Raw genomic sequence first — 16,709 nt, 5'->3', positions numbered from 1 at the left:
TTACCTCGCTGCCTCACCTAAATATGCTTTGTGTTTGCTATGTGTAAGAAAAAAAAAACCTTCAAAAGAGGAAAAAGGAATAGGGCTGTGTGCTTAATAGTCAAAACACGTCAGATGGAGGTGTTTTTTTTTCCTTTTTCATGAAGTGGCACAACATTTGACATCTATTTTATTTTATTTTAGTCCAATAAGTATTGCAATTTTACACCAAAAAATTACACCAACCCCGTCTTTTTTCCACCTTCCTTCGTCTTTTCTAGCTTTGAGTTTCCCCCCCCTGTTTTTTCCCCCTGTTTTCCCTGGTGGAGAGCATGTTATCCCACCGAAGCCTACTCTCTGCTTAGTGATTGAACTTTGCAGATGTGGTGTTTGCAGATGATGCACTTTGCGCTTAAAATGTTAATCACATTAAATTTTTAATGGCCCGACAGGTAACATTTGCAGGATGTACAGGCCTAAAATAGAACATAAAAATACATGCACATATACGTTACAATGCATGTATTTTGTTAGTTTATCCATCCATCCATTTTCAATACCCGCTTCTTCCTGAGCTCAGATTCACGGGGGTCTATCCCAGCTGTCATAGGACGAAGGCAGGGTGACTTCCTAGACAAGTCGCCAGTTCATCACAGGGCCGCACAGAAACAAACAACCATTCGCACTCACACACACACCTATGTACAATTTAGAGTGTCCAATTGACCTCACATGCATGTTTTTGGACTGTGGGAGGAAGCAGGAGAACCTGAAGAGAACCCACGCAGACACAGGGAGAGAAACACACTGAAATACCTCAGGCAACACAGTAACTAGTAGCTATTACTTTGCAGGGCATTTCTTTTTCTTCACACCCTCACTCTACTTTCAATGGTGGAATCGTTGTGTTGTCTCCTCGTCTGAATCAGACAAATAAAACCGCCCGCAGAGTCGCAATTTACCTCTGCAGACAAACAGGCACTTAGATGTAAATGGTTTGGAGTTCTGACCTCAAATGGGCGTCTGCTGTAGCAGTGGGAGCCTGAACCTCCTACGGCTTGAGAATTGAGAGCAAGCGCGTCACCTTGTTATTCAGCGTGAGCCCCAACTATCAAGAGTCGTGAGACAGAGCTTCAGTCCACACAGTGCAATTCCACTTTCCCTCAAGCAGACAATTGTCCGCACTTGAATGTAAAAAATAATTGAATTATGACGGTAGCAGGTGTAGTGTTACGTCTGTGAAACACATCCATGTTGTTTTAAACTGACATATTAATGGTGCTTGTTAGCCTGTTCAGCAGCGTCAGCAGTGTAATAACACAAGCTTTTATGGATCCCAGATGATGTATCTTGACACAATGGCTTCCTATTTGAGCTCAGCAGCACGACGGTCTGTCACCAAGCTGCTTTCTAATGAGTTATGACGGGACAGATTTATAATCCTGAACTCGGCCGTTTGCTGCCTAATTGAAAAAGACCCGGCTTTCACTTCAAGGTCTCTGGTGATTTAACAGATCATGTGGCTCACACAAAGATACCTCTGTTGAAACATGTTCGCCATGTGCTGCTGCTGCTGCTATTTTTCCCCCCACACACAATTTTACGAGACTTACCCAGTGACCTGTCTTAGATGTGGAAGTCATTTCCTGCCAAAGTAGGGGGTGTGGTGGGGTTTTGTGATTTAGACGTTTAGGTTGATCTTATGTAAGCCACATTCATGTGCCGTAACATCTGGTGACTTATCCTGTTCCGTCAATCAATTAAAATAATTTTTCCAGTTCCAGTTAATAATATCCAATTCAAAATCTTTCTGGGATTATTTGAATTTAATTTAAATTTTTGAGACTGTCTGAAGTTGAAATGGATATATTTTATGTGAAGATAAAAATCAAAAAAACAACAACTGATTTTAGAGGCATTCAAAGGAGATGATTGTTGAAAATCATGAATATTTTTTGTGATCAAAGTCTGATACAAATGCCCTGAATCTTTCTTAAAGACCCAGTGTAGTGGATCTAGTGGCATCTAGTGGTAAGATAGAAGATTGCAAAGAAATGAAAAACTACCAATTTATCATGTATAGTATGTTGGCCATGTTGTACATCTGCAAAAAAAAAAAAATCAATATTGCAATCAGACTGGTGGATAGTATGAAGTGCCTTCCCCTTCATTTTGCAATAACTTTCTTGTTTGCATATTCCATCCACTCTGATGGTGGCCCGGTTGGTTCTCTCTGATTGTATAAAGCGCTTTGAGACGCCTTTGGCTGTGATTTAGCGCTGTACAAATAAAAGTTTATTATTATTATTATTATAATCCCTTTTTTCTGACATCCTACTTGAGTTTACGTCTGTCTAGTGCCAGCCGTGTTGTCAGGGGATAATTTGGAAATGTGAGCAGATCTTATTGGGCCGCCTCCTTACCAGTGGATCTGCTTTTTTATAGAAAAAAAATAAAAAATAATAATAATAATACTGAAAGACAACATATAGCTTATAGGTTTTTTTTCTCATGATACTATCTAATTAAATGGATATAGATGAACATTCCATTAAATTTTATTTATAGTAGCTTCCTATAGATTTAACATAGGCTTTTAAAACAAAAATGACAACTACAGTAATGCTGCAATATTGGTAATGTAAAATTTTTTGTATAAATTAGAGCACTCTTCATTACTTTTGTGATGCAAAATGAATTTATAAAATGTCAGAAGTTTTCACCTACTTGGCTGTTCTTTAAAGAGGCATTAATACAAACTGCTTGTTATTTAAAAAAAGAAAAAGAAAAGGTCAAAAGAAGCCTGCCACCCTCTCTGTGCGTATTAACCTGTCTCTGCCTGTGTGGAAATCCTTCTGGTGGTTTTCCCCCCTTTGACGGCCCAGACGTAGACATTGTAGAGGACCCCAGGCCTCAGGCCGGTTAGCCTGTAAGAGGTGCTGTCAGAGCCGACAGGGATTTCCTCACTGGAGCCCTCAGAGGAGCTGTAGGTTAGGGCATAGCCATCAATGCCTGCTTGGACAGGATTCCACGACACGCTGAAGCTGGACTCTGTTTCATCTCGGGCTAAGAGGTTAGCAGGAGCGTCCAGTTCTAGAGGAAGATGTTAGCAGTTAATAACTACTGACTCAACTACAAATGTGAACACACTGCAAGACACATCAAAGATTGCTCCCCAACAAATGGGGGTAAATACATAGGCATGCATTTTGAAAAAGATATTAGTAGTATCTACAAGAAAAACATTTTGTGCATCGCAAACTGTGTTTTCATGTGGTATTTGGTGTTTGTTTTAGACACAATTTTTCAAAAAACTTGGGATATATTGGGTCGTATATAAAGAGAGAGCATTCTTGCATGTATAGAGCACTGCTGTGTGGTTCATGAAAAGTCAACTTGGCTTGTGGAATTAAAAAAAAAAAGTTTTGGCATGGGATCTGCACTGCAGTGCAGTGGTGAGACCTCTGAGAGGAAACAAAGCTGCTGGACCGCCAGAGTAGAAGCAGCGGAGCTGTTATGGTCACTTGGAGTGACCAGACCTGAATGCCGCCTTGTGTTCCACATATGGCCAAAGAGAGGAAGACTACAGGGAGACCTGGGGCCTGCTGGAGGAACCGTATCTCTAGGTAGCCAATAGGAAATGGATGTTGGGGCTGCTTTGATCTCTGAGGACTACATTGAATGTTGGCAGGTAGATGGATGAATTGCTGCATGAATACTCAGGGAACTGTCCCTTAAATAAACAGGCCAAATCTGAGTGGTTTAACATGTGAGCCTTTTGGTTAATGCAAGGTTTGTCTTGTCATAATATAACCTTATAAAAGTCTGGAAATTTTGGTGACATTGACTCATAAAAGCAGATTTTGGATGAGACTTTTTTTTCTTTTTAAAGATTTGCTTTAGATTTGCCAGACTGGCGGGTTAGAGACCTGTTTCAGCTTGTGTGGAAATCTTCTTGCTGGATTTCGCTCCCTTGACTGCCCAGATGTAGACAGTGTAGAGGACCCCAGGCTTCAAGCTGGTCATGGTATAGGAGGTACTGCCGGGCCCCAGTGGGAACTCCCCACTGGAACCCTCTGAGGAGCTGTAGCTTATGATGTAACCATCTATTTGGGCCTGGGCCGGATCCCATGAGACAGTGAAGCTGGACTCAGTTACGTCTCGAGCTGAGAGGTTAGCAGGAGCATCCAGTTCTGGAGGGGGTGTTAGCAGAAGATATTTATAGGACAAGCAAACTGAAAGTACAGATAAGGTGAAGTTCAGTCTCAAAGGTCGATCGATCATCTTATCCCAACTTTTAACAACATGTTAGTCAGGTTACCATCTAACAAAATAAAAGCTTTGACGTTACATTTTTCTAAATTTGGAATTTCTGGGTAAACCTCTGAGTTTAGTTTACGTAATTTCCGATCAAACCAGAGATTGTGTATTTGAGACCTGTCTCTGCTTGTGAAGAGATCTTCCTGCTGGATTTCCCTTTCTTGATGGCCCAGACGTAGACAGCGTAGGAGACCCCAGGCCTCAAGCCGGTCAGTCTGTATGAAGAAGTGTCAGAGCCGACTGGGATTTCCTCACTTGTGCCCTCAGTGGAGCTGTAGCTTAGCGCATAGCCATCAATGTCTGCCCGGGCGTGATCCCAGGACACCCTGAAGCTGGACTCTGTTTCATCTCTGGCCAAGACGTTAGACGGAGCGTCCAGCTCTGCATGGTGGTTCATGGTTAGTATAGACTAATCAAGAACATCACTATGTTAGCGCAAACACAACTAGTACATAGGTGATTAAAATCAGCATGGCATGGGTACATCTTACATGTGATCTTTGAGTCACAGTGTAAGAGGTAGCATCAAACTTGGATCCATGTCTTTTTTCAGTGGTCTAATGGAGGTTTTGAACAACCGTCAGAATCACAGAAAGAATATTCTAGCACTTGATGTGGTTCGTATTTTTAAAAGCTGTGGTTTCAAACTGAAAAAAGTCTTAATCACATTTGTGCCTGACGGTCTGTAAACATGTGTATTCTAAATCCCTGTTTTTGAGTGATGGAGTTGTAACTTTTGCTTGGTTGTTCTTTATGAGAACTATGACAACCAGCCCAAATTACCATTAAAAGGTAAAGCTGAGGTTAAAAATCCAAGTTTGATGCCATATGTTATGAAAACACAAGATATGGACATGGATGGATATGTACTGTACGTTCTGCTGTTATGAGAGCAGGAAAACACAGTACAGTTGTTCACTGTGCATGCAGTGAAAGGTGGTAGTTGGCACAGGATTGTAGAAAAACTCGAAGACATGTCACTATTTTTTTTCATCTCAATATATTCCAATTGTACGTTGTGCCTCAACTGCTATGCATCACTCTGAATGTGTTCTACAACAACAAAAAATTGATTTCCCCTTTTGCCCAACCGCTTTTCACTCACCAGCCACTGCTGTTATTCACAACAAAGAAACTTTCGAGGCTGTATCACATGTTCCTTGATTTAAGCAATTTTCACTGGCAATAAATAAAATACTCTGATTCTGATGTATGAGTGAAGTGACTGGAGCAAACATGATTGTTTTGTTCATCTACAGTGTGCAAGTGTGCCATTAAAAAAAAACTTGAAAACTAAAGCTAAGAGAACATTTTAAATAGGGAGGGACATATGAAAATAAATGTGAAGAGGCATCAATATTTCCAGCATCAGTTTTTTACTTATTTGGTAATTTTGTTACAGAATCCTTCTTTACATTTTTAATGAACACCTTTGACGGTTTTTATCTCCTTGTTCAAGTTGAATTATGAGATTGAATTGGCAACTCTGCAAAAACATTCTTCTGCTGCATTTTTCTAGAATTTAAAAAAAAAACATGTACAAAAGTACAAATGTACTTTTGGCTTTTCCACATAAAAACATGGCTCAGGGTGGTCACCTTTTTAAATGAGGCACCCAACTTAACTGTGTTTAAAGGCATTTTTCAATGTGAGTTCAAACCTTCCTCGCAGTTCAGCAAAGAGGGGTAAGTGGGCTGAGTGCCAAATATCTTCTGCAATGAATTTTACCTCACACCTCAAAGAAAATCAAAATTATGCACACACAATTATGCAAGACAAACACACGGAAGGAGGAAGGATAATGATTGGTGACTTGTTAGGGATTAATAGGCACAATTTAAGACTAGAGCCTTGTGCAATAAGGAGCTTTGCCACTAGGGACATTGACATGTCATCTTCTCAGAGAGACGACAGGAGGAAGATACACAGGCTCAGTTTTTGAAAAAGCAAAAAAATAAAAACACACATTCTGTCTGCAAGAAAATGTTAAAAATTCTTGCCAAATATCTGAATATTTGTACTTCATCTTGTGTAATGGTAATGAGTTAATTTCCATTACGAGATACGAAATGATAAAATGCATCAACCACAGCTTCTCTAATTGACCAGGGTCTCTCTGAGGAGTTACCTGTTTCTGCTTCCGTTGAAGACTTCCCACTGACTTTGTCTCCCTTGAAGGCCCAAATGTAGATGGTGTGGAGAACCCCAGGCTTCAAACCAACCATCCTGTACGAGGTGCTGTCACGTCCCACCGGGATCTCTCCACTGGAGCCCTCAGCGGTTGTGTAGCTCAACATGTAGCCCTCAATTTCTGCCTGGACTCGGTCCCAGGAAACCATCACAGTGTCCTCTGTTACTTCAGTGGCAACCAGGTTGGTTGGAGCATCGATGTCTGAGCAGGAAGAGATCAAGATGGGTGAACAGGTGCACTCGCTACATATTGTCTGAGTGGACAGCGTTTTGAGAAATGCTTAGAGCACAACCAACATATCAGAGAAATGATATGTTCTGTAGCATGTTGGAAATCTTTATTACGCTCAGTGGTCTAGTGGTAGAGTGTTTGCCCTGGCCTGCTTGGCACTCAGTATTCAGGGTTGGAATTGGGGGGATTAGATCACCCAATGATTCCTGGGCGCAGCACTTCTGCTGCCCACAGCTCCCTCTGAGGACAATATTAAATGCGAAGGACAAATTTTGCATCCCTCGGGATGTGACAATCACTGGGACTTTAACTTTAAAAAGTACTTGTGATGAATACAAAATCCATCATCCAAACATCCACAATGTTTTTTTTTCTTGACAGAATTCTGTCTGAGTTGTCACTGTTGAGTTTTTGTGCACGTTAGAAGAACTTTATCATTATATTTTTTTATTATTTAAGGGTGAAGAGAATGCCTTTATGAACTAGTTGGTAACTGAACTCAATGTCGGCTTAGAATACCTGAGATCTATGTCTGTACTATTAGAGTTTTGGGAGTTCTTTAAAAGTAGACAGTGAAGAAAATACTGTACCGTGATCCCACTCACCGAGTAAGGATCACAGGAGACATGCAGCACAAAATGGCGGGTGTTAGTCTCCGCCAAGGGAACGGTGATTAAGATGCGGAGGAAGCGAGAGTAACGAGTGGAGGCAGAGGCACACAGAAGATGAAAGTGGTCACAGAGGCACAGTTAAAGAGGCACAGACGAAGTGAGGGGAAATGTAAAAGCAATCATCATCTGGGATTATTCCTCTGAGGCACTGGCTCAGTCGAGGTCAGACCTGTGTCAGTCTGTGTCAAAAGGAACGATAGCGCATCCGTAGCCCAAGCCAAGTCAGGTTCATTTTTATTTTTTATTTTTTTGAAAAGCTTATTTCATATGGCGGGTATAAACTGGGGGGAACATGAGAAGAAAGGAAATCTCGCTGCATTTTCCTCTTCTCTCTTCTCCTGGTTGGCACTTGTTCTGCCACTGGGGCAGCATTGCCTGACAGTCTGTCAAAAGCTGAGCCACAGAAAGAATTCAGAGCAGTTTTGCTTTATGAGAATCGAGTATTTTCTCCAAAGGCCGAAAAATGAGGATTAAGTCAGTGGTTAAAAGAGCCTTAAATGATTACAACTACAAAGGAGGCCCAGAAGAAACAGCCATCATGTAATCAAGAGGAAGAAAACACGAGAGCCAAGTGAACAGGAGTGGCAGGCTTTTCCTCGAGATAAATCAATGAAGTTACCACTGAAATAAAGCTCTGCTAGAAGATAATGATAGTGTTTAGTAGCAGTGTTTATTCTGTTAATGTACATCGCGACTAATGTTAAAGCCTTAGCCTTTATTTAAATCTGTACTTAATAGTAGGCTGGAGTTTACACAGGCTCATTATTGGGAAAAACAGACAGGGATTGTGTAAGTATAGTATCTCCAAGCAACGTGTAGTATCAGTAAGAATGTTCCTGTGTTGTCCATCAAACTGGCAATAATAAAGGTTTCTGAAGATACTCAAAGTAATTTACCTCCAATAGCGGCTATATGTTAAGAAAATGTTTCAAAACTGTGTGTAAGATCACTTTCCTGCAGCCAGCTTGGTGATTAGGCTTTGGTTTGAAGGAAATTTCAGGAGACCTATAAAGCGATAGCTACAGGTGCCCCCTGACTTTGATAAATGGAAATGAAACGGATGGGTGTTGAACAGATTTACAGCGCTGCAGCAGCCAACATGAATAATTAAAGTCGAGAGAATCTGACACTTTAAATCAGTGGACCTCTCTTGGTTTCTTTCCCCTGCATTACAATATCCTAACTTTATATTTGGTTTACAACCATGTGAATAAAGCTTACAGGCTGCTGTCCCATGAAACAAATCAATGTTATTTGTCACTTAGCGCGCTCCCTTTTGGTGCTTGGAGGGAACTGTTAATGGTGCGTGATATATTTCGTACGTGTTTCCATCCCCGCCAACCACTGCCGTTAGACTTTGAACGCTCTGTTTCTGATAAATATTTCTCCAGTCGTTCTGCACCCACTTGTTCAGCAGTGACTGCGGCTACCAGGCTGTAGAACATGAACCCTTGCCACAGCCATTTGCAAAACAGCTTATCCATTACAGATGGCGTGTTCAGTGGAGGCGGCGACCACAAGGAGCACACTAGTGGGCTGCCCTCATCATTTGCAGTTTCACAGGCCGACGGCGGGGGAAGTCACGCAGCACGTCTGCGGACGGAGCCGAGGGAAACTGTGCAGCGACAGGCGCCGCTGGTTTTGGGACTGCCAATCTTCAGGTGTCACATTCAGGTGATTTTCAACGGCCCTTTGCTCCTGGCCCTTGTTTTCACAATATTTTACGGCTGCTATTAGCAGCTCGTTAAACTTTATGACAAAACTGGCTCGGCCATATTTAATAGATGGAGTTGGATTTCCACATAAATGGCATTGACGGGCCGTTTTGGAAACCATTAATCATCTCCTCATTGCCCTTGTGCAACTGTACAAGCAGGCGTGCAAATGTAATTAATTACCCAAGCACATAATACGCAAAAGTTCACGTTTTTTGTAACAGAAACCCCCCATTTAAGCATTAGGTTCACCTCAGCCATAAACACAATTCCCATGCAAAAAGGATTAGTTTCTCTTTTTCTCCTCTCCATTAATGTTCTTTGCAGCTGTTATTTTTAGACTTAAAAACAAGGTCTTCTATCAAAGTTCTGAATGAGCATCAAAGACACACACATGCGTGTGCGCACACACACACAGAAGTCTGAGCACATCGAACTCATGACATATACATGATAGTTGTGCTTTTTGTTGCCATGCCACAAATTGTAGATCATTCTCTAGGTTATATAAGAACTTCAAAAATGACCTTGTTGCACATTTTCACTTGTCATTTTTATTTCTGTCTTTCTTCCTCAAGGGGAATGACTGAGAAAACAGACGGAGCAGGCAGAGATCCCCTGCTGAGCCACTTGAGCTGCTGTATAGCTGGGCAGACCACATCTAGACTAGATGCTTAACTCCTCTGCTGAGTCCAATTCTATCTACTGTTGGTTACAAAGACCCTTAAAAGTCTCATAATTTTTTTTTGGCTTAATTGTCTTTAAGTGGGTTAGGGTTAGTCTATTTTTGGACAAATGAATAAATCAGAATTTTTTTTTTGGTGTCAACAGATTGAGATATCCTATTTTGCAAGGGAGAGCAGTGGCTGGCATGAACAGAAAACATTTTTTCCACTGAAGGAAGCCTTGTGCGCCATTCTTTTTTGATGTGAGCACACCATCTAGTTTGGATGGATCTACCTCCACTGCGGCATCCTCACGAACATCTCATATATATGTACATATATATATATATATATATATATATATATATATATAAATATATATATATATATATATATATATATATGTATATATATATATACATATATATACATATATATATGTATATATATATATATACATATATATATATATGTATATATATATATATACATATATATATATATATATATGTATATATATGTACATATATATATATATGTATATATGTATATATATATATATATATATATATATATATACACACATATATATGTGTATATGTATATATATACACATATATATGTATGTATACATGGAGTCTCTCTTCACGTCACTCTCTTTTCCCATTTATTTATTGTTTATTGGTATTGTAGAAGTCCAATCTTGAAGATGGACCTCACCCTAGACCGAAAAAGGTATTGCTCAATGCTGTGCCATCAAAAATCCAACACTCCCCAGAAGGACCTCTCAAGGTCCGACATCTGAGTGCATTTTGTAGTGATTAAATTATTTGGATCACGTTTGCTCTTGTTCATCTTCCTCACCACTGCTGTTAAAGCCTGTCCAGTTTATTAGACAGTAAATTCCAGTAATGGTGCTTGTTGCTGACTCAATTCATTATGCCTCTACCGCCGGCTGTGTTTAAAGGTTGTATTGCACATTGTGTTTGACAGCTAATGTGCTTTTCCCATTACGTTCTGACCACTGGAGAACTTTCGGGGGATTGACAAGAGCTTAGAGCCGTGTGATTGCTGACCAATTTGTAATGGTAGTTGAGGGGGGATTTCTTTACCCTCTTTTTTATTATTATTTTATTGACATAAGTGACTCGCCTGTAATTTAAAAGTCATCCAACAGAAACTGACCGTTTCTGTTGGATGCTTCTGTTGATGCATTATAAATTAGCCAAAGCCCTGGTCACCTAATAATATATTAGGGTGGCAAGCTGATGTTTGACACTGACCTGTGGCAGCCATCACAGTGGAAGATTGTCCCTCAGTGGTTCCTTGAATGGCTTGTACAGAGATCTGGTATTCTGTTCCAGGAAGCAGACCTGCAGAAAAGGTACATTTAGATGAGAGGAGGTAAAAGAAAAAAAGAAAAAAAAAAGAAAAAAACTGGACCCTACAGTTGGTATAATTCAATATTAAATAAAACTCTTGTCTGCATTACCATAACACAGAGGTGGGGAAAAGTTTTTGGATTTGTGAGCATTTGTGATGTACTGTCTCAGTGCAGTTTTTTTGGGGGGGGCAATCACCAACATTTACACACATGCTGCACGTGAACTGTCCCATCCAGCTCAGAACTGGATGTTTCAGAAAGATGACGTCCCTTGCAACATATCAAGGATACGAGAGCTACAAGAATTTAGTTTTCTTATTTTGTCTTATTAAAAATAAACAACAAAATTATTCCAATTTGTTTGTGTGCCTCTGATGCAGCCAAACTTTTTGCGGCACAAAAAGAAACCTCTGTCAAATATTTAATGATAATAATTGTTACTGAGTAAAATGTTATGGGTGTCCGAAAACTTTTTCCACTACTATGTATTTTTAAAACTTTCTCTGTATACCTTTATTTTTGCTTGTTCGTAGTCTGTGTGAGTAACCTTACACTCACATTTTAACTGTGAAAGGATACGAGTACTAATCCCTCTCAACGACTTACCATTGACAACTTTTTTAACAGCTTCCTCAACGGATAAGAGGATAATTATGAAGTACATTGTAAGTAAAATCAATTATTCAAATAACTGCTCTTAAAAACATAGCAGCTCTAAAAAACACATTATAACTTGAATCATGACCAGATCTGGCAAGTGCATAGAAGCCAGGCGCAAGGGTGTGATGAATGTTGCCTATGGCACCAATAGGACACCATTGGCCTGATGAATCCCTCAGTCGGATTGGTCAGCTCGAATATAAGACGCAGAAGTCCACTTGTCCTCTTACCTTACAGGTTTTGCCTCCCATATAGCAAATGTTTTTTACGGGTTCTTGGTCAGGTTCACTAACTTTTCTGCATGGCGAGCCAGGTTACTGTTTCAACACTTACCAACAATGGTGTGCTTGGTGCGTGCCTCCTGGCTTGGCTGTACGTTTAGCTCCTCCTCCTGCCCTGCAGGGTTGGTGTGTGTGAGCCTGAAGTAATCCACCTCAGCCGGTGGGTTCTCCCAGTCCACCTCTATAGACACTTGTGTCTTGCCAAGAACCTGGATGTTCTCGATAGCCGAGACATCTGAGAAGGATACAGGTATTGGATCAAGAAGAGGAACTGAGTCTACATCTGCAACCCCTGAACTTCAAGCCGTGCTTAAGGTCACTTTAATCACAGGCACCTGTGCTGCTGCTGCTGCACTTCCATAACTAAAGAATCCTTAGCCCGGTACAATGAAACCCTCGGCTGAACGAGGCCCACGCAAGAATGGTCCTTGAAGGGTGTTCAATTATATATCAAAATATTAACCTATGTTCTCATTTTCCAACCACATACTGGAAGCAGTATAACTCAAGTGAAAGGCTACACTTACTATCCGTCCAAATAAAACAATTAACTAATAAGCTGTGAAGTCTACAATGAGTAAAAAGACGCTTTTATACGGCAACCTTGTTTTGGTATGAGCCACTTGTCAAATGCCAACATTAAATAGCTTGGTGGTTTTCAAAATTGGTCCTTTAAATAATTTTTTCCACTTTAATTTTACTAATAGGTCACACAGTGAAACCTCTGGATAGAGTAATTTTATGATATACTATAAATTGCCATCTGTTACTCACAAAGTTTCCTAATGATCAGCAAGTTAGATCACATTGCTTCATATGTAGTAACACAAAGCTTGGGCAGGCAATTATGATCATTTAACGTGGAAAAAAATCATCCAATTGAGAAATACAGAGACTGTGCAATAGGCACACTTAAATACTTGTTCGTCTTCATTATTTTCTTGCTAATGGCTTCAGATGAGAGGAAAAACATTCAAATACCACTTATACATACCACACAAGCACACAGCAGTCTTGCCACTACATTACAAGCTCACCGAAAGAAAAAAAAAAGAAGGATCAAATTCCTTCAGCGTAAATGAGACTATTTGAAACATATGTAACTTGGATTTTAGGTATAGTGGCAGAGAAAACCTAACAGTGGTATCCAGGTTAAAAAAAAAAAAAAAAAGAGAAAAGTTGCCATTTCTTTGTCTTTTCTAGATATTATGTTCTTACATGAGGACAACAATAACATCCACGTATGCTCCTCTTTGATGTAGATTATTTTTTTTGAAGATGTATGGTGTGTAGCCAGTCAGTCTCACACAACCAGGAGGTGGAGGAGGAGGAGGAGGATGCCGTGTTCTTCCAGGCCCACATGGGAGCACCATGCTCGGTGAGGTTTTCCACTGCTGACCAGGCGAACCAGACGCAAGAGTCTGACTCACTCTTTGTCCGTCTTACTCCCACCCGCAAACGTCATGTAATGGTTTTCTCCTCACATCTGTCTATACCACATCAGTCAGCACGTCCGTTTCCTTTAAAGACATCCGTGCCATTTCCTCCCAATTACTGTTAACTGTAACTGTTAACAAACCTTTGCTTAATGAAACACTTAGTAATAATGATAGGGCCCAGCTTGGTGACTGCCCCCCCCACCCCCTCCGGGGATAAGATTTGTGCAAAAGACAAAGAAATTACAAAAACCTTCAGTATTTTACTCAACGGCCTTCAGGTATTCAGCAGGTGTATCGTGAACGTAATTCAATTCATTCAATTACTTATTATTTGCAAAGCACTTTTCAAAAAAGTTCTGATTAACAGAGCTTCCCTTAATTTGGAAATATTCCACTTTAATTGCAATACACCATAGCAAAGTTGTCCCAGGCTATTTTGTGCGGAGAGCTTGTGTGGACGATGCTCTTATAAAGCTAAATTTTCCCACCAAAACCAAGCACAGAGACAAGAAAGAAGCAAAAGGAAAAAGTGCCTTTCAGAAGGCAGAAATCCAGTCTCCCGGTTAAGTGTGGGTGGTTACCCACTGGAACCAACGATTTGGAAATGTGGGATGATAAAATAAATAATATGATACATAATCGGTCCGAGGGAAGATCAGAAGTACAGCCCTGTGTGTTACTGATAATGTTTTATTCTACTACTACTGGGCACAACAGTGTGGTGTAGCAGTTTCCACACCTTGAACACATCTGCACTCTGTTTATGCAAGCTTCAGGTAGTGGCAACACAAAAACTACTGAGACTGCTAAATTTCCCAACTTTTAAACTGGCCAGGCCACAAGGAACAGGGAATCACTGAGGGAATAATGTAAATGCAAACTACGTGCAGACAGGCCTTGGGTCAGAATGAAACACAGCCAAGACAGCCTGCAGTGCCCACACAGAAACAACATCATAAACTTGCATTAAAATAGTCTCTGTGGTCCAGATCCCAGCTTCTAACATTTTGGAGTTTGACATTATGTTTTTTTCTTCAATTCACAGAAGATCTCATGATGAATCTCTTGTAATACCCATTGCTAGATCTTATGTTTCATCATGGATCCCAGTGGAAGCAGAATTGCTCCATTAATTATGAAAAAAAAGCCTCTAGAGATTTTCAGGAAACATCACATTCAGCCTGCTGCTAATAAATTCATGTCTGTACTCATTGAAAACCACTACCACATTCAAATGTCACACTCAAACTCCAATCTTTTAAACAGTAAGGGACCTTATGCTTCATGCTTATCTGGCGAAGGCACTCGTTTTTTTTTCTGGTCCTCGGAGAGCTCACCTGTGGTAGCTTCAATCCTGTCTGCCTCGCTCTGCGTTCCTTTGATGACAGCGTACACCTGGACCATGTAGGTGACCCCCGGGGACAGTCCTGTGATGAGGTAGGAATTCTCTGTGTTGGCAATCTGAACCTGCGCACAGTATGAAACACAGGTTTTGATTTGCTTTCTATTTGGGACGCCTGCTGACAGACCCGAGAGGGAAAATAAAGGCAATACCTGCTGCAGGGCTCTCTCATCTCCTTTCCGATGATACTTCAGAATGTAATACTCTGCCCCACGAACAGACTCCCACTCCACCAGCAGGGAGACATCGGTCACCCGGACCAATCGCAGACCCTCAGGGCCAAAGACTGAAAAACAGTGTGGCACGCACAGTTAATTAGTAGTTTGAGAATTAAAATTCTTTTCATAAAAAAAACAGCACAAAAACATTTTTTGGTATTAATTGTGAAGGATGTTGTAGATGCATATCTCTCACACAGGTCACTCCTTTGACTTGAAAAATGCTTAATAATATGAAATTTACATTAATACTGTTGTTTTTACAAGGGAAAACAGTGAGCTTGAAAAAAGTAATCTTAGAAATAAGAGGAAGACTAAAGATGATGGCCAAGCTGCTTGTGTATTTATATGCAAATAATAAAAATGAGGTTGTGTTTTTTTTTTCTTTCATTATGTTGTTTGTGCCAACTAACTGTCTGTTTTTCAGTGTAGAATTTTCAACAACACCGTTGAACGTAACACAGTACACATTTACATTTTAATTGAATTCAAAATAGAATGAAAGGAACAGATATTTCCGATAACTACCTGTTTTTATTTCAATGTATCCACATTTGCCTCTCTTGCTTCTCTCAACCAGCTATGTTATACTTTCTTGTTAATGCTGAGGTTTCTCTTCTACCAGAGGGAAAGAATTATTGTGTCTCGGTGGTTTTACAAGACCTTCACAGAATATGATGGAAAGAGCGAATAAAAAGAGGGTATATAACTACGGGGGTGTAAAATAACAAAGGAGCAGCCAGAAGACAGCAAGTCAGCAGTGCTGAAGCTTTCCAAAAACAAGGGGGCATTCAATGGGTGTGATGGGATGTATAAATGGTAGATGGTGGTCTGTTTAAAGAAGCACACAAGTGCCTGCATAATTCTGGTGAAAAATAAAGTAAATAAAGTGAAAAGTAAATTAGAGCCTGCCTCAACCTCAGCAGGAAAAGGAAATTATGTAGTTTTTTGGAATGAAATTAATGTCCACAGGTGGAAATAATGGAAATACAGCAGCCACAGTAAGAAAACAGAATATAAGATATAAAGAGGTAAGGCTGCTGCTACTTTGGATACAGCATATGCTACCCTTGATAAACAGTATATTATCATGTTTAATTTGTCTTCTTGTCATTGAATTTTTTTGAAACTATAGTCGTGACAGATGAAGCAGGGGTATTTTCCAGCTCAGTAACCCATTCACTTGAAAAAGAAACCAGACATGGCTTGGAGAGTTGTTGTGCTGTGTCAACCATATGTCTTTTGGAAACATTCTTTGCTTCTCCATCTTTAAAGAAAGCAAAAGCTGATAAATGGACACAATGCTCCCATTGTTGAAGTGTGGCTCTCTGGCTAAATGTCAGGTTAGTGGCAGGAAATAAAAGTGCACATTAGAGGACATATCTAAAGCCACGCTTCAAGAGTCGTGTTACCATCATCACCCACAGAGCAGACTGACATCCATCTTCCAGGTGTTGAAATGGCAAGCAGCCACCAAAAACATGGGCCGTCTCCATGGCTATGCTTCTGTGCTCTTTTTCTCCCCAAACTTATTACCACCAACACCTAAGATC

General features: G+C 40.3%; 2 protein-coding genes across 4 annotated transcripts in view; one reads left to right on the top strand and one right to left on the bottom strand.

Annotated features, from left to right (window-relative positions):
• cacybp (calcyclin binding protein) overlaps window positions 1-16,709 on the top strand; it is a 187,685-nt gene that overhangs the window by 146,534 nt on the left and 24,442 nt on the right. The gene's annotated exons all lie outside the window — the stretch shown is intronic.
• tnn (tenascin N) overlaps window positions 1-16,709 on the bottom strand; it is a 32,621-nt gene that overhangs the window by 4,833 nt on the left and 11,079 nt on the right. Inside the window, exons 5-12 of one of the 3 annotated variants that reach the window (XM_076021342.1) lie at window positions 15,091-15,224; window positions 14,874-15,003; window positions 12,150-12,332; window positions 11,056-11,145; window positions 6,428-6,691; window positions 4,417-4,680; window positions 3,909-4,172; window positions 2,809-3,072 (exon numbers count right to left, since the gene is read on the bottom strand). In XM_076021342.1, coding sequence (XP_075877457.1) covers window positions 2,809-3,072; window positions 3,909-4,172; window positions 4,417-4,680; window positions 6,428-6,691; window positions 11,056-11,145; window positions 12,150-12,332; window positions 14,874-15,003; window positions 15,091-15,224 — 1,593 coding nt within the window. The remainder of the gene's footprint in view (window positions 1-2,808; window positions 3,073-3,908; window positions 4,173-4,416; window positions 4,681-6,427; window positions 6,692-11,055; window positions 11,146-12,149; window positions 12,333-14,873; window positions 15,004-15,090; window positions 15,225-16,709) is intronic. The other 2 variants (XM_076021343.1, XM_076021344.1) reach the window with 2 other exon arrangements.

Source organism: Nelusetta ayraudi, unplaced genomic scaffold (genome assembly GCF_046127955.1).
Source record: "Nelusetta ayraudi isolate G7.1 ecotype Tasmania unplaced genomic scaffold, CSIRO-AGI_Nayr_v1 ptg000011l, whole genome shotgun sequence".
Classification (NCBI taxonomy): Eukaryota; Metazoa; Chordata; class Actinopteri; order Tetraodontiformes; family Monacanthidae; genus Nelusetta; species Nelusetta ayraudi.
The sequence above is the reverse complement of the archived record's forward strand: the minus strand, read 5'-3'. Positions and strand labels throughout refer to the sequence as shown.